The 23,382-nt window shown below is 43.1% G+C and overlaps 1 protein-coding gene and 1 non-coding gene across 4 annotated transcripts; one reads left to right on the top strand and one right to left on the bottom strand.

Annotated features, from left to right (window-relative positions):
• Window positions 1-49: 49 nt before the first annotated feature.
• Window positions 50-18,199, bottom strand: LOC118365238 (plexin domain-containing protein 1-like). Of its 3 annotated transcripts, XM_035747286.2 has the most exons (14): window positions 17,955-18,199; window positions 16,525-16,561; window positions 4,766-4,917; window positions 4,081-4,224; window positions 3,917-3,986; window positions 3,608-3,730; window positions 3,398-3,516; window positions 3,161-3,260; window positions 2,960-3,052; window positions 2,720-2,801; window positions 2,578-2,638; window positions 2,333-2,459; window positions 1,813-1,970; window positions 50-1,707 (listed from the first exon to the last, which is right to left on the bottom strand). In XM_035747286.2, the coding sequence occupies exons 3-14, from the start codon at window positions 4,913-4,915 to the stop codon at window positions 1,588-1,590; spliced, it is 1,347 nt and encodes a 448-aa protein (XP_035603179.1). In that variant the 5' UTR covers window positions 4,916-4,917; window positions 16,525-16,561; window positions 17,955-18,199; the 3' UTR covers window positions 50-1,587. The 3 variants fall into 3 exon arrangements, with proteins under 3 accessions (XP_035603179.1, XP_035603178.1, XP_052346790.1); XM_035747285.2 differs by lacking the exon at window positions 17,955-18,199 and having other exon boundaries at window positions 16,525-16,693; XM_052490830.1 differs by lacking the exons at window positions 16,525-16,561; window positions 17,955-18,199 and adding an exon at window positions 8,086-8,697.
• A 714-nt stretch (window positions 18,200-18,913) lies between these two features.
• trnac-gca (transfer RNA cysteine (anticodon GCA)) lies at window positions 18,914-18,985 on the top strand. The gene has a single exon. It is a non-coding gene; the product is annotated as a tRNA-Cys (tRNA).
• The last annotated feature ends 4,397 nt before the right edge of the window (window positions 18,986-23,382 follow it).

The following is a 23,382-nucleotide window of genomic DNA, read 5'->3' on the forward strand; positions in this document are numbered from 1 at the left end:
AAATATATTTTATATTTGAGATTCTTCAAAGTAGCCACCCTTTGCCTTGATGGCAGTTTTGCACACTCTTGACATTCTCTCAACCAGCTTCATGAGGTAGTCACCTGGAATGCATTTCACTTAATAGGTGTGCCTTGTTAAAATGTGTGGAATTTATTTCCTTCTTAATGCATTTGAGCCAATCGGTTGTGTTGTGAAAAGGTAGGCGTGGTATACAGAAGATAGACCTATTTGGTAAAAGACCAAGTCCACACGAGCAATAGACATTAGACTGTTGGAAATCTGTCCTGGTCTGATGAGTCCAAATTTGAGCTATTTGGTTCCAACCACCATGTCTTTGTGAGACGCAGAGTAGGTGAACAGATAATCTCAGCATGTGCGGTTCCGACCATGAAGCATAGAGGTGGAGGTGTGAAAGTATGAGGGTGCTTTGCTGGTGGCACTGTCTGTGATTTATTTAGAATTCAAGGCAAACTTAACCAGCATGGCTACCACAGCATTCTGCAGCGATACGCCATCCCATCTGGTTTGCGCTTAGTGGGACTATCATTTGTTTTTCAACAGGACAATGACTCAACACACCTCCAGGCTGTGTAAGGGCTATTTGACCAATAAGGAGAATGATGGGGTGCAGCATTAGATGACCTGGCCTCCACAATTACCCGACCTCAACACAATTGAAATGGTATGGGATGAGTTGAACCTCAGAGTGAAGGAAAAGCAGCCAACAAGTACTCAGCATATGTGGGAACTCCTTCAAGACTGTTGGAAAAACATTCCAGGTGAAGCTGGTTGAGAGAATGCCAAGAGTGTGCAAAGCTGTCATCAAGGCAACGGGTAGCTACTTTGAAGAATCTAAAATATTGATTTGTTTAACACTTTTTGGGTTACTATATGATTCCATATGTGTTATTTCATAGTGTTGATGTCTTCACTATTATTCTACAATGTAGAACATAGTAAAAATAAAGAAAAACTGTTGAATGAGTTGGTGTGTCCAAACTTTTGACTGGTACTGTACATTAAAAAAAGCAATACAGGAACAAAACATTAAAACATTAACTATACAATAAAAAAGAAGTTGCAGAGATGATCATTGAAGAACATCCACAGCTGGTCTTTGTTCTTGTCATGGAAGTGCAGGGATACAGAATCCTTTATAGTGTTTTTTCCATGGTTGTTGATAGTCATAATGTATCTCAGTTTATTCCAGTTACACACACATCCCATGGAGGTGTGTGGTAAATGGTGAGAAACTTGGAACTCATCCACACCCATACTGAACAAAGAAATTCTAGCAAAGCCTAAAAGTGGCCTCTTCCCATTTGTCCCGTTCCCTAAAACCTGAGTAGCGGACGTTTAAAAGAAGAGTAGAAGACTTTGTCCGCCAAAAATTATATAAAATGCCACCCACTTTTTAGCCAATAAAGACAGGGACTATATTGAGGTGATTATTGAAAAATGAATGAACAGAAAAACATTATTTGTGTAATGGAGTAAGGGATGTGTGTGTAGCTCTAAGCTCACTCCATCCTCTCCTGCAAACTCATTTTTATCTCCTCATCATCCAGTTGCTCCTCAGTCCGGTCAGCACTGGCCAGCTTCCATGATTCCCTCCTTCTCATGACCTTCGACCTCCACCTCTGCGTAGCTGGAGTGGAATCCCTGCTTCCTGAACTTCATGGATGGCCAGTAGCTGTTGCGTCGCTATTGAAATTAGATTGTTTTGAAAAGGTTAAAGAGAATGGGAGGAGATGTCTACATTTAACAGGACAGGGCTGGTTGAATGTGAGCCCTGATAGTGTTTCTAACCTGTAAGAAGTTGAGGGGTGAAGCAGCAGAAGGAGGAGAGTTGACGTAAAGAGCCAGCAGTGTCAGAGCCAGCAGTAGCACCAATGCAGCTACTACACCTGCTATAACTCCTGTGTGAGCTGACCCGTCGTGTTGTCTCGGGGGGCCTGTCTTCACGTCTAACCAGGAAAGAGAGACCATGTACAATCAAAATCCTGTAAACATGGCTCCATACACACAATTCAAAGTGAATCAAGATCCATCTGGAGGAAGCTCAAATGTAGGATCAGTTTGAATATTGAGCAGTTAGGACTCAAACTGCTTCCATTGTTATTTTCCTGAACTTAATTTCCGTGCAATTTCTTTGCATGTTCTAAGAACACTCAGATTACTGTAGGCACCGGCTAAAGACAGACACTGAGCTCTAGAGCATTACTATGCAGGGCCTTCTAGCTCTGTTTAACGCTGCTGCATGCACAGTTGAACTCTGATACTCCGATATAAACCCTCCCAGGCACACTCATTTACACACTTGACTTACTCTCCGTGGCAGGGCCTTCTAGTAGGGGCCCAAGGGGAGTGGTGACCTCAGAGTCTGAGGGAACTGAAGGGTCAATGGAGCTGTCTGGTCTCCCCATGGAATAATCCTCACATCTAACATCTTTGGCCTGTCCATATAATGGATGGGAATTGTGGTTTTAACAGAGGAAGCTGAGACTGTGATTTACATTTGATGTACAGTACATGTAAAGTATGTGAACGTTCATTGACATTGCCCAATTCTACCTCTTCTGAACAGGCGTAGTCCAGCCACTCCTGCCTGTGTCTGTCCATTCCGTCTGAGCACCTGAAACAGACACAGATGTCAAACACAAAGGAACAAGGACTCCTTTATTCAGATAGCGACCTACACTCCTCTCCTGCTCACCTCTGGAGGATGTTGCACCAGGTACAGCCAGAGGTTAGGTTGGATGAGAGGCAGAGTTCACAGCTGTCATGCTGCAGACAGGCTGGACAGAGGGAGGGAGAGACAGAGAGACCTGGGTTTTGATTCTGCAGCGACATGATTGGCATTGGCATTAACATCATACTAAGCTGTGCCTGTGACTGGTTATTGAGGATGAAATGTCTGAGAGGACTGTATGAGGGATAGAGATTAGCTGCTTACTAGGCAATGCAGTGAACTCAAAGGCAGAGTTGTTGGTGATCTTAGTTGTATCGATGTCCAACCGATGGTACTCGTAGAGCCGACGTTGGGCATCTATGTGAGAGATATCATTTCAGATCATTTTAGCAAAAGTTTTTCACATCAAAGATTTGCCAAACTGGATAACTGTGGGTTAGGGTTAGGGAACCCTTTGGTGCTAACCTGAGGATTGAGGGGATTGCAGGTTTACCATGAATGCATCTGACAACCCTGCCTTCACTTGGTGCTCAGCAGAACTTATCACCTCCACTGGCAAAGGTATCTGAAAGAGCAAGATTGACAGGTAGAGAAAAATGGACAGAGAAACCGAAAAGTGTGACTGTGTTAAGATGGAGTACATTAAAATCAAAGACGTGTTGAACAAGGTTCATAAGTGTGCATGTTGTAAGTCCCACTCACATCTCTGTAGCTGAAGGTGATGGTCCCCGTGAGGTGCAGGGCAGCCTGGAAGGTGTATGCCCCCTCTGCTTCCCTCCCATGGAGTCTCACCCGCTCCCACTGCACCACAAACACCTCACCTGTGGTCAGTACAGGACAGGTCACACAGAGGTCAACCAAGGGTCAAAAGTCAAATAACAAGCGCTGTCTGAATGTTACTCTATGGCTCACCATTGTCCAGGTACTGCACAATAGACTCTTTGGAGAAGCTGGGGTCAAAGTTGGCCATGAGGGGGGCGATGTACTGTGTTGCTGTCAGCATGCGGTGTGTGACCTCTCCCATGAAAATAAACCCTGGGGAAGGTCAGAGGTCAGGGTTCTATGGAGATGCATGGCAAGTAGCAACTGGTAGTTACAATAGTTCATTCATTCTAGGCTTAACGTAAGTAACAGGGAGGGAGTAGAAAGGAAGCATTATGATAAGTGGCTCCATCTGAGTTTGAACAACTTGCCATGTGTCGGAAGAATAATGAAATATACCTCCTGTTGCTATGGTAATCTGCCTCAAATAATGTCCGTAGAAGGGGAAGTCAAATGAGAGGGCGACCTTCTGGAATACGAGGAAGAGAGAGAGGGAGGGAAATGAGATGCGCGTGCACGTGCGCGCGAGCGTGTGTGTGTGTGTAACTGTGTGTATGACTCACCGCAGCCTGTCTGTGTGTGTTGGACAAAATGCCATGCATTCTGACTTGGCCATGCTCTAGGTCGTTTAGATCTACCCAGAGTTCATCTGTGCGCTGGTCATCAGGGCCAAAACTACGCCACGAGTAATACTTACCAGCGTCCTCCTGTTATAGAAACAGTAGAGGTGAGTGCAAGAGGAGAAGTTGAGGGATGAGATGGGAGAGATGGAATAATGGTGTGAGAAGGGGCGGAGGGGAGATGTTATAATGAACAACAGCAACAAGCAGCATTTGAATGCAGGACCACATAAACAAACAAACAAACAAACAAACACACACTCTACATTGAGTTCCAGTCTCCAGTTTATTACATAGTATTACAAGAGAGGGATACTAAATATAAAGAATGCAGGTTGCATACTACATAAGCTAAAGGGATACGCTTTTAGAAACCTTAGGTTATCCTTGAATGTCTTGGACTGTACATTTCAGCAGCGAGGTTAAAATGATTCACTGCAATTTGATTGGATCTGCGTTGTTCAACTCTTTTCAATATACTCTCTGCAGTCTAGTGCAGAGGGTATGTTTTGTCTAAGGCCAGCAGGGAGCAGTATTCTACCACCACAACTGGAACAACTAGAACAAGCGAATCTCGCATCTTGCCCACACTAGTGTGTTGTTGGACCATTGACCCAGCGCCACTCACCACTAAGTGTGTCATGTTGTCTGGTAGGGTGTAAATGGTCAGTCCTCCTCCCTGTACTTCCCTGGCCACCCTGGCGTCACCCAGCCACGGCTCTCTGGGGGTCCTGTGTGATGGCTTCTCATGCTGCTGTCCATTCACATGATACCGCATCTCTGTCCAAAACACAGTGAGTCAGTGACACAGATCAAGTCAGTGTCAGTCAGAAGATTCATGTTTGAACCCACTCGGTCAAATTACAAACAAATCAGGCATTTGTTTTAGGCAGAGTTGGGGAAGTTTCTCTGAAAATATTTAACCCAGAAACCAATTACTTCTCACTGGTAGAAGTTAAGATACACTCAAGCTAGCCTTAAGAAAAATATAGCTTACTTAACTAAAGTTACTTTGAAAAAGTAGTTCACTACATCAACACTACTTTGTGAAAAATCGCTCTGGAGTCAGATGTCAACAGAATGTGTAATTTAGCACATTAACACAAATCAGTTTAAAGTGAGAATTAGGCAGGTCTAATGCTGAAAAAAGAAAGGACATTCTTGCCTACATCACCCAGATGTTCTTTTTGCTAAAAAAAAAGTAGTGTGTAGTTCAGTAGTTAGCTACACCCATGGCAGAAAAAAAGTTATTAACTACTGAAAACACTACCAAGATTAGAATTGAGTTCAACTACCACAAAGCTACTGCAAAATGTAGTTAGAGTACTAGTTGAACTACATGTAGTTCACTACTCCCCAACACTGGCTTTAGGTTACTGCATAGCCCTGAACCGAGTGTGTATTTCTCAATGCAATGGTTTGGATACTGTGGGCTGAAAGTGAACATAGCATTAACATATCTCTGGCCATGAGGGAATGCTGACATGCATTTCAACCTCTGAACAGGTGCAGGAGTTCCTACACCTGCACCTGCACCTGCATACACCCACGCATGCACCTGCACACACACACACACACACACACACACACACACACACACACACACACACACACACACACACACACACACACACACACACACACACACACACACACATAAAAATGTGTGATGGCTGGACCACAGTCTAATCACAATACAACAAACTAGAAAGGCCTTGGGGATTTCTTGTTTGTCTGCCACTTTACTTTTCTCTCCTCCTCCTCCGCCTCCTCCTCCTCCTCCTCCTCCTCTCCTTGTCTTGCATATCCCACGGACTGCAATGTTCTGTCTCTCGGAGCCAAAGTTGTGAGCAGTTCCCAAAGCAACTTACAATGCAGCATATGTTCCACAACATTCTGCTAAAACATTATCCAAACTAATAACTCAATGTGGATTTGAGATCATCTGGGATTAGGAGAGACAAATCTCTGAGGACCTCCGTTGTTATCAGATAACACACGTCCCCACAGCATTCTGCTTGAGGCCACAACGCATCTGGTTATACTGCTTCTCAGGCCGCAGCCACATAGGGATTTTCTGTCCGGAAATGACCGAAATCACTGACTCAACAAGAATGCATATAGGACCCCCCCCCATATTTCTTCTAAAGTACTTCGAGCAGGGGGCGGGAAGCAGGGAGTGTTTTGTTCAGTTTGGGACACTTCTCAGTGCAGTGCAGTTGCTGTCATTTTTGTTTTTGTTTGTTTATTCTGGCTCTGCATGGCAATTGCTTGTGAGTTATTGAGATGGTTAGTTGCCAGTTCATCTAGCTAAGTCAGGAGGTGTTTGACATGAGTGGTGTTGGAGAGGTTGTCAATGTGTGGCGCTGGGGATGTTGTTGTCTATGCTCGCTACATTCCATTGCTAATTCTGCTGGCCTTTCGCCATCCAGTGTCATAAAGATGCTGGCTAGCAATGTTTGCAACATCCAAGCCTTCTCGTTTATGTCAGCAGTGTTGTGTTTTATGTGCACAGAGCATTGTACGTGCATTCTATCTTTTATAGTGCACTTCTGTATAGAATATAGTTGCGAGATAACGTTGTATATCAAGCTCTATCTTGAAAACTTGACTGCTGATATTTTGGGGGGATTGTATTCATTGCACTAATGACCAAAAATATACGTTTTGAGTGAACTATACCTTTACAGCTAGAATCCTTAGTTGCTACATAAATTCATGGACAAATGAATGATATATAGCCATTATATCCTGAAGAATATAATTTATAAATACCTCATGAGTATAGTTCAACTGTTGTACCCCATCAGAACCTAATACAAGCGTGTTTTACTCCAATCGTTGTACATAATGGAAATGGAAACCACCAACAACTATACTTTTGATATCATGGATGGACAGTCCTTGCATCCATAGCTCTGACTATGAATTTGAGAGTGGTTACATTTCTCTAGGCCCATTCCTCAGCCTTCAGAAAAAAAAACATGTGGCAAGGTCAACTTTAAATAGGCTCGGTAAAAAAAAGAAACGCCCTCTCACTGTCAACTGCGTTTATTTTCAGCAAACTTAATAATAATAATAATATATGCCATTTAGCAGACGCTTTTATCCAAAGCGACTTACAGTCATGTGTGCATACATTCTACGTATGGGTGGTCCCGGGAATCGAACCCACTACCCTGGCGTTACAAGCGCCATGCTCTACCAACTGAGCTTAACATGTGTAAATATTTGTATGAAAATAACAAGATTCAACAACTGACACATAAACTGAACAAGTTCCACAGACACGTGACTAACACAAATGGAATAATGTGTCCCTGAACAAAGGGGGGTCAAAATCAAAATGGACAGTCAGTATCTGCTGTGGCCACCAGCTATATTAAGTAATGCACCAGATTTGGACTGCACCAGATTTGCCAGTTCTTGCTGTGAGGTGTTACCCCACTCTGCCACCAAGGCACCTACAAGATCCCAAATATTTATGGGGGGAATGGCCCTAGCCCTCACCCTCCGATCCAACAGGTCCCAGACGTGCTCAATGGGATTGAGATCCAGGCTCTTCGCTGGCCATGGCAGAACACTGACATTCCTGTCTTGCAGGAAATCACGCACAGAATGAGCAGTATTGTCACGTTCTGACCTTAGTTCCTTTGTTTTTGTCTTTGTTTTAGTATGGTCAGGGCGTGAGTTGGGGTGAGCAGTCTATGTTTGTTTTTCTACGTTGGTTTTTGAGTTCGGCCTAGTATGGTTCTCAATCAGAGGCAGCTGTCAGTTGTTGTCCCTGATTGAGAATCATACGTAGGTAGCCTGGGTTTCACTTTTGGTTTGTGGGTGTTTGTTTCCATGTGAGTGTTTGGGCCACACGGTACTGTTTTGTTTTGTTCACATCGTTTATTGTTTTGTTCCAGTGTTCAGTTTGTTTATTAAAAAGACATGAACACTTACCACGCTGCACCTTGGTCCTCCTCTCTATCTCCAGACGACATCCGTTACAAGTATGGCTGGTGGCATTGTCATACTGGTCATGTCAGGATGAGCCTGCAGGAAGGGTACCACATGAGAGAGGAGGATGTCTTCCCTGTAATGCACAGCATTGAGATTGCCTGCAATGACAACAAGCTCAATCCGATGATGCTGTGACCCACCGCCCCAGACCATGACGGACCCTCCACCTCCAAATCAATCCCGCTCCAGAGTACAGGCCTCGGTGTAACGCTCATTCCTTCAACGATAAACGCAAATCCGACCATCATCCCTGGTGAGACAAAGCCACGACTCGTAAGTGAAGAGCACTTTTTGCCAGTCCTGTTTTGTCCAGCGGCGGTGGGTTTGTATAGGCGACGTTGTTGCCTGGTGAGGACCTGCCTTACAACATGCCTACAAGCCCTCAGTCCAGCCTCTCTCAGCCTATTGTGGACAGTCTGAGCACTGATGGAGGAATTGTGCGTTCCTGGTGTAACTCGGGCAGTTGTTGTTGCCAACCAGTACCTGTCCCGCAGGTGTGATGCTCTGTGTAACAGTATAGCTTCCATCCCTCTCCTCGCCCCAACCTGGGCTCGAACCAGGGACCCTCTGCACACAGACAGCAGTCACCCTCGAAGCATCGTTACCCATCGCTCCACAAAAGCCGAGGCTCTTGCAGAGCAAGGGGAACCACTACTTCAAGGTCTCAAAGCGTGTGACGTCACTGATTGAAACGCTATTAGCGCGCACCACCGCTAACTAGCTAGCCATTTCACATGGTTACACTCCGATGTACCAATCCTGTGCAGGTGTTGTTACGCGTTGTCTGCCTGTCTGTTCTTTCTCCCTGTAGCGCTATCTTAGGCGTCTCACAGTACGGACATTGCAATTTATTGCCCTGGCCACATCTGCAGTCCCCATGCCTCCTTGCAGCATACCTAAGGCACATTCACACAGATTAGCAGGGACCCTGAGCATCTTTCTTTTGGTGTTTTTCAGAGTCAGTAGAAAGGCCTCTTTAGTGTCCTAAGTTTTCATAACTGTGACCTTAATTGCCTACCGTCTGGATTTGGATTTTTACGAATTATCTTTGAAAGACAGGGTCCTGAAAAATGGACGTTTCTTTTTTTGCTGAGTTTACTAACATGTTTTTTGTTTTGTTATCTGCATTGGACTATTTTGCTTTATCATACAGTACATCTCAGTTATTATCTGCGTCATCATTACATTATTCGTTTTTTTCTGGTGAACCTGTCTGCCTGATCCAGACAGCTTCAATGTTGCGCAACTTTTAGGAATATTTCGTCCTTCTCAAAGATGGGGTGTGTTCATGACGTCACACGTACTATATAAATCTCACCGCACGTGTTTTTTTTTTCGAACAGAGACTTTCTTCTAACCCTACATTTATGCGCTTTCCTGTACTACATGTTTACTGTTTTGTCTCTTGCTTTCAGTAGACGACAGGAAGTTTTCGAATATCGGTAGGCATATGGCAAACAAAAAAGCAAAGAAATTCACTCTGTGACGCTCATTCTTCCCAGTGGCATCACCATGAACATGCCGTGGTCAGTATGGCTGCCGCGAAGAGTTCGTCTCTGCTGCTCTGGTGATTTTCTCTGGAAACAACTTGTTGAGCAGATCAAACTGAGCTGGGTAACAGGCGGAACTAAATTATGATTCTGGTCGAAAGCCCGTGCTCAAACATTTTCTATATTTTACCAGTTATAAAATGTGCAGTCTGTTCGCGTTTGAATGTGCTTGCTAGGTCAGAGGGATCGAGATGTTCGTTATTTTCGGATACAGGATGTGATAGAACTCCGACTCAGAACACGGCATTCTTTTGTTACTAGATTTTGTTGCACTAACTGGGTGGAATCAACCCTGACTGGCACAGGCATGAATGTTATATTACCAGTGCCCTTACTGAATCAAATCACTTCATTCATGTTAACTCTTCAGAATGTTTAGGTATATTTAACCCTAAATTGAAGATTGCTGTGTCACATCCGGCCGTGATTGGGTGTCCCATACGGCTGCGCACAATTGGCCCAGGCTGGGTAGGGCGTAATTGTAAATAAGAATTTGTTCCTTACTGACTTGACCTGATTAAGTAAAAATAATCTGGTGCTTGACTAACACTAGCCAACAGTTTGTACATGTGGCTTGTTTCTGACATCTGAAAAGAAGCCTTTGTTTAGCATATAAACAGAAACCTAAACCAAACACTGAAATAACCTGCAAGTGGAATGTGTAGAGGGAGCTAAGGGGTGTAGGGAGCAGGGCTGTAGTTGGCCGGCTCTGATCAAGTTAAGTGGTCTAGAATAAAACCCTCAAGGCCATCGGTACTTAAATCACTGGCTAATCAACAAGACAAGAGGAGCCTGCCTGTCTACAGGACTTGAGAGGATGGCAGGAGGTGGAGGAAGAGATATCACTTCCTAATAGTAAAGGACTGTTGTGGTAAAGAGCCACGCTTCCATCCAGACTGTTTTGCATGTCCTACGCTAGTAGGATGATTGTTGGGAGCAGGGAGTGAAGAGGGTTTACATGCAGTTAAGGTTCACCCCCCATATCTCAAATAGACTCAGGAAACCAAGGGTTTATCATTCCATCATATTTGTAAATCATAAATGTCTTATTTTATCGCCATTATCACTTGACATTCCTACATGGTACACTCTGGTCTATTTCAAATGAAATGTGCAGTGTAGTACATGTTTGTTTCTGCACTGTCCAACTGGATGTATATAACTGATATCGAACCTATAAGTCACTGTTAAATTCCTATGCATTCTATAGCCTGGTCCCAGATCTGTTTGTGCTTTTGCCCTGCTCCGTTGTCAAGACAAACTTATATGTTTGGTAGTCAGCTCGTGTATTTGAACCAGCAACCTTGTAGTTAGTTACTGTCCCAACACTCTTAACTGGTAGGCTACTTACTGCCTGCTTGGCCATTTCTTTCAGCTGGTCAGCTCGGGTATTTGAACCAGCGACCTTTTCAGTTGCTGTCCCAACTCTCTTAACTGGTAGGCTACCTACTGCGAGCAGAAACAAACCGACGAGCACCACGGCTAGTAATTATATGGAATAACCCTACAGACTATTATACCCAGAGCAGGGGGAGACTAATTAAATACACCAAGAGGCTTCAAGTTGAGATGAGTATATAGAGGGGCTGTGAAGGGGGAGATAGGAAATGGAGGGGGACTAAAGGACAACTAAAATGCTAAAAGAGTGTGAGAGGCCAATGATAGTGGGTAGTGTCAGGAGGGAGATTTGGTCCTAGATTTGTTTTGTATCCTTGCTCTTTTTGAGGTTATGTACAGGGATGGTCTGCAAAATAAAATGAAAAAAGTCTAATTGGATCTTTGGTGTCACGCTTTCCTCATAGACGTACATTGCAGCGTGTCTCTGGGGAAATGAGGTGTGGTATGGTCAGTGATGTGAAACATATCGGACCGTTCTATTTCTATGGCTACAACTTCCAATTCTCTTGTGAACTCAGTTTCAGCACAGTACTACAATCCAGGGTCATCTCCCCAGATGGGAGAGAGAACACAGAACGAGTCTGAAGAATCAGGCATGTGTGACTATGGTGTTCGAGAAGGTCTGTTTTTAAAATCAACAGGCGGAGGTGATATATCATGTATTGCAGTGGCTCCCAAACTTTTTCACTCTGCCCCCCCCCCCTTCCATCATTGGTGAATGTCCTGTTGTTTGTTCATGTGGTCTCTGAGTGACTCAAACATTACAACAAAATCAATGGGCAAAAAAATCTACCTAAACAACGTTAGCTAACATGGGCTAGTTGATCTGGACATTTCTGACAAGTTATAATAAATATCTCTCTACGGTCTGCGATGACTGACACTGCAGGAGGAAAACTGCAAATACACTACCCAATTTGGTGTGTTCTGCTATTACAACTTTTAAAAGTAAGTTGAAAGCCTAACTGACCCCTTGGCCCCACAGTCTGGGAACCACTGATGTATTGGAATGCCTGATGACAGAGGACAAATAGGATATGACAAGTGAGAATACCATTATAACATAAACACCTCTTCTGTTAGAATATAAGGCTCACACAGACTGTCTGGCCTTTATCACAGGCAACTGTCACTTAGTCACAGACCTCAGGCATTCATTTGATATGAATTGTCTAAAACAATTGGAGTCCAGGTATGCTAAAATACTATTTTAAATTACCAAAAGGATAGAACTAGAGGCCAAACTAATTTAACGGGAGGGTCATCTGCCCCCACCCTCTCTCAGGCATAAACAAGGTAAAGTTTAAGCTACCGCTCATAGGCAGATAGACAGTCAGTCTTCTGGCCTGAGCACTAAAGTCACCCTGATGCTATGAAACCACTCAGCCCATATTTCCAGGCCTGTTTCTGTGAGTGGTCAGTCAGACCGGGAGGCAAGAGGGCACACCCTTTCCTGCATGGGAGAGGCTGATAAGGCTGGCTCAGGATCAGCCGGATGGCACATTACTTCCACAGCTCAACTCAATGTGGCTGATCATATGAACATGAGTACCTTCTTTTTTCTTTTTGTTTTGCACTGTCTCCATGCACACTCACAGAACTCTACACACTCACAGAATTCTTCACACTCACAGAACTCTACACACTCACAGAATTCTTCACACTCACAGAACTCTGCACACTCACAGAACTCTGCACACTCACAGAACTCTACACACTCACAGAATTCTTCACACTCACAGAACTCTGCACACTCACAGAACTCTACACACTCACAGAATTCTGCACACTCACAGAACTCTGCACACTCACTCACACTGACATTCCAGCACACACACACATTCATATTGACTACACACTCACATACAATGATCATATGCACTGCTGTTACTCTGTTTATCATATATCTTGATATACCTCTATCACTCCAGTATCCCTGCACATTGTAAATATGATATAGACACTGACCCTTTATATAGCATACTTACTTTCTCGTGCTCTTGTTTCTATTTCTTGTGTTTTTGTTCTACTTTATTTTATAGCACTGCAATGATATTGATTAGGAAAGGCAATTCACTGTAATTGTGCACGTGACAATAAGAACTTGAAACTACAGACCCACGGCAAATTATCATCGATACCTAAATTATAATGTGAACTATTGATCTAATATGGGAAAAACATAGTTTTGTTTTTGAAATATTGCTAAATAAAAAAAATTCCAGACATTCTTATGATGAATTATTGTAATGTATGGTCAGTATTAGGCTTTGTGTCCAGGTCAATGGCATTGCCTTTCAAGATTTTCTATTCTGAAAATACACCAAGATCTCTTCTATGAAAACAAGAGAGCAGTGATGACCTCACACTTCCTCTGTTATGGTGAAACCCAATCTCTCAGTGGATGAGGTAAAGGAATTAATTCTGGTTTTCATTGTATGATTAGACAAAGCCCATAACTAACTCAGTCAGGCATCTCAATGAAGATCAGGGCTGAACCATGTCTTATTCCCCAATGCCAACATCACGCCTCGTCATCCAAGAAATCACTTTCTTTCATTCGAACAAAGAATCGAAGGGCAATTCCACCACTCTTCACCCTCATTCTCATTATTTCCAGAACAATAGCGTTGTCTACATATGTCAAAACGGCGCATTTATACACTTTGTAGAAGAAAAATGTCATGAGGGTTTTAAAAATCCCTGTTTTATTTTGTTTCTTTTAATCCTATATCAAAGAGAAGCACATTTTAGGACATTTCTTCTTATCTCTTTAACCCCAGATCATAGAAACGTGACGATAACACGTATGTGCCCACTGGTACGTTGCTGGAGATAATGAATATATCAATTTGTAAGTCGCTCTGGATAAGAGCGTCTGCTAAATGACTTAAATGTAAATGTAATGAATATGCGGTTGAAAAGTGGCAGAATTGCACTTTAGGATTGTAGGTTCTTTGTCTCCCTCCCTGCCTCTCTGTCCCTACTTCACGGATCCTTCTGTTCTCTTGGAACTTGCCAGAAGTGTCTGTATAGATGTCACAATGACCCTTGCTGTTGCCGATCCAAATCTCCACGACAGCGAAATCACATCTATGGATGTCATCCACACAGATATTTACTATATCCAGATTTATCCTTTCCATTTTTATTCTGTTCAGGCTTGGCCCCAGTATGGCTGGACCAGACATAAGTCGTTTGTTAAATGAAATTCTCAAAAGGACAAAGAACAGAGCCAAGCTCTGAGGTCAGCAGCCTCACAATTCATTTTCATCCCTCAAGCTGTGTTTTCCTAATCTGCGTTAGCTGCTGCAGATAGCTCTCAAGGGGTAGCTCTATTTCAAACAGCTTTTTTACGCTGCATGTAAAAAAATAAAATCATCTAATTTTATTCTGTGTAAGATAAACACGAAAAGCAATTAATTTAGCTCAGTGAAGAGCTGTTGCTGTTTTGAAGGTGGTAGGTAGTATCAGGGAAGAGCTGTTGCTGTTTTGAAGGTGGTAGATAGTATCAGGGAAGAGCTGTTGCTGTTTTGAAGGTGGTAGATAGTATCAGGGAAGAGCTGTTGCTGTTTTGAAGGTGGTAGATAGTAATCAGGGTAGAGCTGTTGCTGTTTTGAAGGTGGTAGATAATATCAGGGAAGAGCTGTTGCTGTTTTGAAGGTGGTAGATAGTATCAGGGAAGAGCTGTTGCTGTTTTGAAGGTGGTAGATAGTATCGGGGAAGAGCTGTTGCTGTTTTGAAGGTGGCAGATAGTATCAGGGAAGAGCTGTTGCTGTTTTGAAGGTGGTAGATAGTATCAGGGAAGAGCTGTTGCTGTTTTGAAGGTGGTAGATAGTATCAGGGAAGAGCTGTTGCTGTTTTGAAGGTGGTAGATAGTAATCAGGGTAGAGCTGTTGCTGTTTTGAAGGTGGTAGATAGTATCAGGGAAGGAGAATGGGATACATCTTCCTTTCTCGTCTGAATATTGGAGCAAACCAAAGGTCACGAGGGGAATACACTCAGCAAAGAGTACTAGGTGAAGGGAAATCAAATGTGAATTTGGGAGCAGAGATTTGGCTAATAAGGCTTACAGGATTTATTGAGAAGTGAGGAGGTCATAGAGGAGTGCAGAGGTGGGACAGGGGGTAGTGACAAATCTAAGTACTCAATCTCTGATAAAAGGCTTTATATGGCTAGGAGAAACACATCGCGATGCATCCCCCTCCATCGGTCCACCAGCATTCCTGTCACACTCCAAGCCCTCAGAAATGCATACACTTTTTCAACACACGTACAGACAAACACACATGTAATATGTCATTGTTGTACGGTATGTGTGTCTACAGTTTTGGTCAATGTTGTGTTTGTGTATGTAAGTTGTTTTGTCTGAAGCTTTGTTCCTCCTGATGCTGTTGGACCAGGTATCTCTTGAATTTTTTTTTTTTTATCTCGATGAAAAAAAAATAGATTACATTTTTAAAAAAAACATGATTCATCAAGCTACCACCTTTTTGCCTACATTCCTCGATCGTTTTGTTCTCTCTGTCTTGTCCCCTCTTCTTTCCCACTCTGGACTGCCCTACTTTTAGGCCTAGCAGAGTGGCAGGGAGAAACGTGTCCAAATCTAATTTTAGACAGAAGTAATGCTGTTTTGTGGGTTGTTGTTCTGAGTCATTCTGGAACATGGTGTTTCTTTATGGTTACACTTTCATTGCAAACTAGGTCACTAACCTTTCTGCACAAACAAAAAGTATAAGGGTTTGCCCATTTCCAAACACAGTCATGAACCTGCACCGTTTTCCATATATAAGTAAATTAGTTTTTAAAAAAAAACAGTCTTCAAAGACATCTCTACGTAGTTCATTGAAACCATGAGATATCAAAAAAAAGAGTGCCATGACACACACACATCTTTTTTATGTTAAATACAAAAGTTATTATTCCATGTGATCATAAATTGCTGTGACTGACGTGTTAGGATGGAAGCATGCGAGAGAGAGAGGTGGACAGATGTAAATGGAATATATTATGTAAATAAAGGATGATTCTGGGATTTCTTTTTTAAGTAGAGAAGAGTCTGGATGAGGTTACTATTGTACGTCAGAAAGTACAACACCTGATTGACCTGAAGAGAAGCTGTGTGAAGCTGTGTGAAGCATTGGAAGCTGCTGAAGGGAAGACGGCTCATAATAATGGCGCGAATGGAATGGCATCAAACACATTGAAACCATGTGTTTGATACCAGTCCACTAGCTCCACTCCAGCCATTACGACAAGCCCGTCCTCCCCAATTTAGGTGAGACCAACCACCAGTGTAATGGAGAGAGTGATCCATGGGGGGGACATGAGGAGAGAGGAGACAACAGGTGAAAAAAGGTGATGAAGTACAGTGAGAAAAGAGAATCAGGATGGAAAACACAGGAGAGGTAGGGGAGAAAGAAAAGCTTACCTGTTTGTTCTTGAGCCCAAACTCTCCCCAACTCTGCCTGGGAGAGACAGATGAGTAGCAAGGCACTGAGACACATGTTGTTTAGCAACAACAAAAACACACAGCTCTCTCTTCACTCTCTTTTCCTTCTTCTCCCTCTCTTCTCTTTCAACTACACGGTTTCTCCTGGTCCCAGTCACCCTGTAGCTCCCTCTCCCCCCCCCTCCCTCCCTCACATGCTCTCTCCCCTTACACACTCTCTCTCCCTCTACAACACCCTCTTAAAGCTGTCCTTCCGTTGCCATGGTGATTACAAAGCCAGAGGGATGATAAAGGAGTAGCAGCTGAGGAGATGAAAGTGTTCTCTCTCTCTCTGCATGTCCTGCCTCTCTCATGTTTTCTATCCATCCTCTTTGCTTTGATGTGCCCCACGTTCTGTCTCTCTCCCTCCATATTTTGACTGGGATGCTAGTGAAATCATCTGGAATCACAGTGGAGCCCTCTCTCTTATCTCTTAGGGCGCTCAAGAGTTGAGGCGTACACGCATGCCATGGCATCTCCTAGCCCTGGACAATGATATAGTCTCTCTGTGTTCAGACATGGCTGCTGTAGAGAACTAAATGAATGCAGTAAAAACACTACAATCTCTTCACGGAATCTGTCTATTGACCTTCTGGTTATAAACAGATGAACGAACAGTTAACAGCACTTCTAACCATACAGCCACCATACCAGATAATTACCACAATGACATTTACAGGTACTGTCCATAAGAGCTTTAGTTTTGGCATTCCATGTCCGCTGCTATGAATGTTTGGTCAATGGTGAGAATGGTCAATAAAAACAACCCTATTGTCTGAGTATCGAGCATAGGTTTTGTGGGTCATATGAAAAAGGGGCATGTCCTGTTTTGTTTGGCTACGGTTTAATTTCCAGGCACATGCGATAGCAGCTCTGCCTGTTATCCTGTTCAAATAAGCGTTGCTTTACAAGCACTGTGTGGTCGTCTCCACCATCACCCCGCTTCTCTCTCAGCTGTTCCATTACAATCAGTTCCACATCGAAGAATCAGGCTAGAGAACGCTGGTGAGGAAATGACAGTTGAGCCTTTACGAGATTCACTGCTGGAAAATGTAGCCTACATATGTAAGTCGCTCTGGATAAGAGCGTCTGCTAAATGACTTAAATGTAAATGTAAATGTAGGGCTAGGGACATATTTTAGTAGGGCGTGATACTCAGAATGTCATTGAACATTGACATTTTACAAGAGAACTGACTATTCTCTTGCACAATGAAAAGATACATCTCGGTTTTACTGTAAACAAATTTCTATAAGCATGTTCTGAATAAGCTCCGATAAGCTCCCACATTTTAATTTGCTTACACTGGTCTCTACTGGTCATCTGGGGAATTACAACATTAACATTGACTTGAATTGAAAATGACTCACATTATACTGTAGTCAGTATGCGTTCAGGCTTTTCCACGGGTCAGTCAGATTCAAAGAGGTCAATAACATGTTGGATCTGGATGTAAAAATACACACTTCAGAAGAATGTCCTGCTGTCCCAGTGTCACTCATTTCAACCCAAACTATTTCTCATATTCAGCTCCTCTCCTGTACTACAAACACCCTCTCAGTTCTGTACTCTTTCCCTCCCATTTAACACAGCTCTCTCTCTCTCTCCATCTTCCTCGTTCCCTTTTTTTTAATAGCCTTTTTTTTTACCCGCCTCCTCTCTTATTCTCTCTCTCTTCCTGGGACCCAGTCTCTCTCTCTCTACATGTTTCTGTTTATATCTTTCATGCGTCTGTACATCTGATCCCCCTGTGCTCTGCAGCCAGCTGGGTAAATATTGGCTCTGTGTTCTGGATGCGGTGCGTGTGTTACTGAAAGTAATCCGATTATGTTACAAAATGTGGGTAATCCAAAAGTTACGTTACTGATGAACAATTCTGGACAGGTAACTAGTAAAAAATTACATTTAGAAGGTATCCTTACCCAACCCTGCACACACACACACACACACACACACACACACACACACACACACACACACACACACACACACACACACACACACACACACACACACACAGCGGTCTAAGGCACTGCATCTCAGTGCTAGAGGCATCACTACAGACCCTGGTTCGATTCCAGGCTGTATCACAACCGAGTACAATAGGGCGGCACACAATTGACCCAGTGTTGTCCGGGTTAGGCTGTCATTGTAAATAAGAATTTGTTCTTAACTGACTTGCCTAGTTCAATAAAGGTTAAATAAAAATAAATAAAACATACACTTTATAATTACAATAATTTACAATAATTGTTCTAGTAGCACTAACCTATAAAACACTTACTCAGAACATTTACTAGAAGACCTCCGGTGCCTAGGTTCTATATCAGGGGGTATAGCTCAGTGGTAGAGCATTTGACTGCAGATCAAGAGGTCCCCGGTTCAAATCCGGGTGCCCCCTCATTTTCTTTGTAACGTATTGATCACAGATCTAAAAGTTGTTATCAATGGTGGGTTGGTGAATCGTGAAAGGTGACTAACTGGGTAGGTAAGGCCGAGATAAACAAGGTTCTGTTTCCGAAACGAGTTAAGCGCACATAAATGGAGCTTAATCCCCTTTCAGTAGTTCTCCCTCTACGTATATTCTGAGTTTGAGAATAGCATGCTGTTCACCTGCTATTTCTTTTGGGTGGAGATCAAATAAATGTTGTGGTGAAAATCTGTCTACAAATGTCTGGATTCTGACCTTAACTTAATTCCCTAATATTGCCACCATCTTTGCGCAGAAGGAAACCACGAATAAGGTCTAGAGAACCTAGCGGTTCCAAGTTGAAAAAGCATCTGCTTATTTTTTTTCTGATAGACATACAGTAACACCATTCATCATGCACTGCAATTTACAACTTGATAAGAGCCGTTGATAGCAGTTTAGGTAAATGAGTAATCCGTTTGGAGAAGGGAATTGTAAATATATATAGATATATTTTTGCCGTATTATCGCGAGAGACAAATGTTGAGCCAGTCACATGGCAGCAAACTGAAGCATATCAACTTTCCCACAGTAAAGTTAATGAAATGCTGTGCGGTTATGCAGAATTGTAATTGTACAGCATTTTATTGTACGTTTCAGGGATGGGTACTCTCGAATGTCTTAATTATAGGCTAACCCTGTTTCCTATTTATATCATGTTAAATATTAGCCACCATCAGTATTGACCGTGAGTAGGCCTAATAACAACAATTTACTGTTAGTTCTCTTCAGTTGGTATAGCCTACATTATCATTCTATTTAATTACATTGTTTCGTTTACCCTCATCTTCTTCCTCTGTAAGCGCCGTCACGGCCATGTGGTTGTTGCTGAGGATCATTAGTAACAGCTGATAATATATATATATATATATTTTTAAATGACATGTAAGCTAATTCAATCGTTCTGGAGCTGAGCGCCGGCCAAGCCACAACATTTTGTTGGCCGTGTCATCACACAATTCCACGGTTAGTGCAGGCAATAGACGAGGGTATATTGTACACTATTCTCACTATTATAATTCTACGTACAATCATTTTCCAACATTACCATCGGTATAAGAACTGAATGTGCCAATTTTCTGAAGGAATCAAACCACCTTGTTCTTTCCTTCGTGTGTAAAGGCTCTCCAAACCATTTTTTTATGATTCATAAATACTTTTCTAACCCCTAAATACGATCAAATCTAATCATGCTTCGTAAACAACAGGTGTAGACTAACAGTGAAATGCTTACTTAAGGGCACCTTCAAAACAATGCAGGATACGTTCAACAAAAACAAATGATAATAGATAAAAAAATTGTAACTTGGAATAAATACACAATGAGCAATGATAGCTTGGCTATGTACATGGGGTACCAGTACCGAGTTGATGTGCAAGGGTACGGGGAAATTGAGTTCGATATGTACATATACTGTAGAGGTAAAGTGACTCTGCAACAGAAAAGATAAGACAGTAGCAGCAGCAGCAGCATATGTGATGAGTGTGGAAGTGTGTGTATGACGACAGTGTGCCTGTGTGTATGTGTGAATGTGTTGAAGTGTGTGGGAACGGTTCCGTGTGTGTGCATAAAGTCAAAAAGAGTGCAAGAAAGAGTGCAAAAATACTCAATGCAGATAGTCCAGTTAGCTATTTGGTTAACTATTTATCAGTCTTATGGCTTGGGGGTAGATGTTGTTCAGGAGCCTTTTGGTCCTAGACTTAGCGCTCCGGTACAGCTTGCCGTGCGACAGCAGAGAGAACTGTCTATGACTTGGGTGGATGGTGTCTTTGACCATTTTTAGGGCCTTGCTATAAAGGTCCTGGATGGCAGGGAGTCCAGCCCCAGTGATGTACCATCTGTAGCTCCTTGCAGTCCGATGCCGAGCAATTGCCATACCAAGAGGTGATGCAGCCAGTCAAGATGCTCTCAATGGCACAATTGTGGAACCTTTTGAGTATCTGCGGGCCCACGCCAAATCTTTTCAGCCTCCTGAGGGAGAAGAGAAATTGTCGTGCCCTCCTCACGACTGTGTTGGTGTGTTTGGACCATGATAGGTCATTAGTGATGTGGACACAGAGGAACTTGAAGCTCTCAAACTGCTCCACTACAGCCCTGTCGATGTGAATGGGGGCGTGTCCAGCCCTCCATTTCCTGTAGTCCATGATAAGCGTGACCTCCTCCCTATAGGCTGTCTCATTGTCGTCGGTGATCAGGCCTACCACCGTTGTGTCATCGGCAAACTTGATGATGGTGTTGTAGTCATGTGCCACCACACAGTCGTGGGTGAACAGGGAGTACAGGAGGGTACCAAGCACGCACCCCTGAGGGGCCCCCGTGTTGAGGGTCATCGTGGCGAATATGTTGTTGCCTACCCTCACCACCTGGGGGGTGGCCCATCAGGAAGTTCAGGATCCAGTTGCAGAGGGAGGTGTTCAGTCCCGGGACCTAACATGCTGACCAGACCGCATGCGCCATCACACGCATGTTGATTTTATCCCCTCCACATCAGATGCGATCAGGACATGCAGGTTGAAATATAAAAACAAACTCTGAACCAACTATATTCATTTGGGGACAGGTTGAAAAGCATTCAACATTTATGGCAATTTAGCTAGCTACCTTTTGCTCGCTAATTTGTCCTGGGATATAAACATTACGTTGTTATTTTACCTGAAATGCATAAGGTCCTCTACTCTGACAATTAATCCACAGATAAAAGTATAAACGTTTGTTTGCAAGTAATCTCTCCTGCTTGAGGCTACTTCTTCTACTTTGGACTTTGTATGGCGGTTGGCAACCAACTTTAAGGTGCATTACCACAACCGACTGGACCGGAGTGTGGGCCTCAGTTCATCTTTCAATCACCCAGGTGCTCTATGCTCTTAAAAGCCAATGAGGTGATGGCACGTGGGTATATTCTACTATAAACCAATGAGGAGATGGGAGAGGCAGGACTTGCAGTGCGTCGAGCGTCACAAATAGAACCAAGTTCTATTTTAGCACCTGGCTACGCAGACGCTCATTGATGCATGCGAGCAGTATGGGTGCAATGATTGAATAACATGTATGTGTACATTTATTTTGCAAAGCTCGCGCATGCGTCACATGCGGCCTGGTCAGCATGTTAGCATAGTGATGAACTTTGTGGGCACTACGGCGTTGAACGCTGAGCTGTAGGTGTTCCTTTTTTCCAGATGGGAAAGGGCAGTGGGGAGTGCAATAGAGATTGCGTCATCTGTGGATCTGTTTGGGCGGTATGTGAATTGGAGTGCGTTCAGGGTTTCTGGGATGATGAGGTTGATGTGAGCCATGGCTAGCCTTTCAAAGCATTTCATGGCTACAGATGTGAGTGCTACAGGCAGCAGTCATTTACTTGATGTTCTTGGGCACAGGGACTATGGTGGTCTGCTTGAAACATGTAGGTATTACAGATTGGGTCAGGGAAAGGTTGAAAATGTCAGTGAAGACAGAGTAATTTTAAGTCTACCAATTGGTGCTGAAACGACAGATGAATATGCATATATTTAGATGTTTTTCTTTAATTGATCCCTAATATTCTGAACCCGTTCGCTGGATATATTGTATTGAGTCTGTCATCAAACTTCAAACTAAAAGGACCACTGTATTTTGGGTTTAAGATAAATGTACTGGAAACCCTGTTTAAATGAAAACTCAACGAGAAAATCTGTTGGCTAGGAAGTTAGAGGGTTTCAGCGTTTCAACTACATTTACTCAGCGTGAAAAAAAACCTTACGCACCTTCATAAGGTAAGTCTGAATACCAACTACTGAGAAGTGCGTAGGAAAGGCTTACTACTTACATAAGAAGCATAATCTTAGGTCAGTTAGGATCACCACTTTATTTTAAGAATGTGAAATGTCAGAATAGGAGTAGAGAGAATGATTTCTTTCCTCTTTTATTTCTTTCATCACATTCCCAGTGGGTCAGAAGTTTACATACACTCAATTAGTATTTGGTAGCATTGCCTTTAAATTGTTTAACTTGGGTCAAACGTTTCGGATAGCCTTCCACAAACTTCCCACAATAGGATGGGTGAATTTTGGCCCATTCCTCCTGACAGAGCTGGTGTAACTGAGTCAGGTTTGTAGGCCTCCTTGCTCGCACACGCTTTTTCAGTTTTTCAAATGTTCTATAAGATTGAGGTCAGGGCTTTGTGATGACCACTCCAATACCTTGACTTTGTTGTCCTTAAGCCATTTTGCCATAACTTTGGAAGTATGCTTGGGGTCATTGTCCATTTGGAAGACCCATTTGCGACCAAGCTTTAACTTCCTGACTGATGTCTTGAGATGTTGCTTCAATATATCCACATAATTTTCCCTTC

Source organism: Oncorhynchus keta, chromosome 32 (assembly GCF_023373465.1).
Source record: "Oncorhynchus keta strain PuntledgeMale-10-30-2019 chromosome 32, Oket_V2, whole genome shotgun sequence".
Taxonomy (NCBI): Eukaryota; Metazoa; Chordata; class Actinopteri; order Salmoniformes; family Salmonidae; genus Oncorhynchus; species Oncorhynchus keta.

What these genes read in the sequence shown, in the direction of transcription:
- LOC118365238 (XM_035747285.2), bottom strand. Translation starts at nt 16,600, where the DNA reads ATGTGTCTCAGTGCCTTGCTACTCATCTGTCTCTCCCAGGCAGAGTTG. An exon ending in GATTACCATAGCAACAGGAG is followed by an intron (nt 3,731 to 3,916) that starts GTATATTTCATT and finishes GACCTTCCCCAG; the next exon opens with GGTTTATTTTCATGGGAGAG. An exon ending in TGGTGCAACATCCTCCAGAG is followed by an intron (nt 2,639 to 2,719) that starts GTGAGCAGGAGA and finishes TGTCTGTTTCAG; the next exon opens with GTGCTCAGACGGAATGGACA.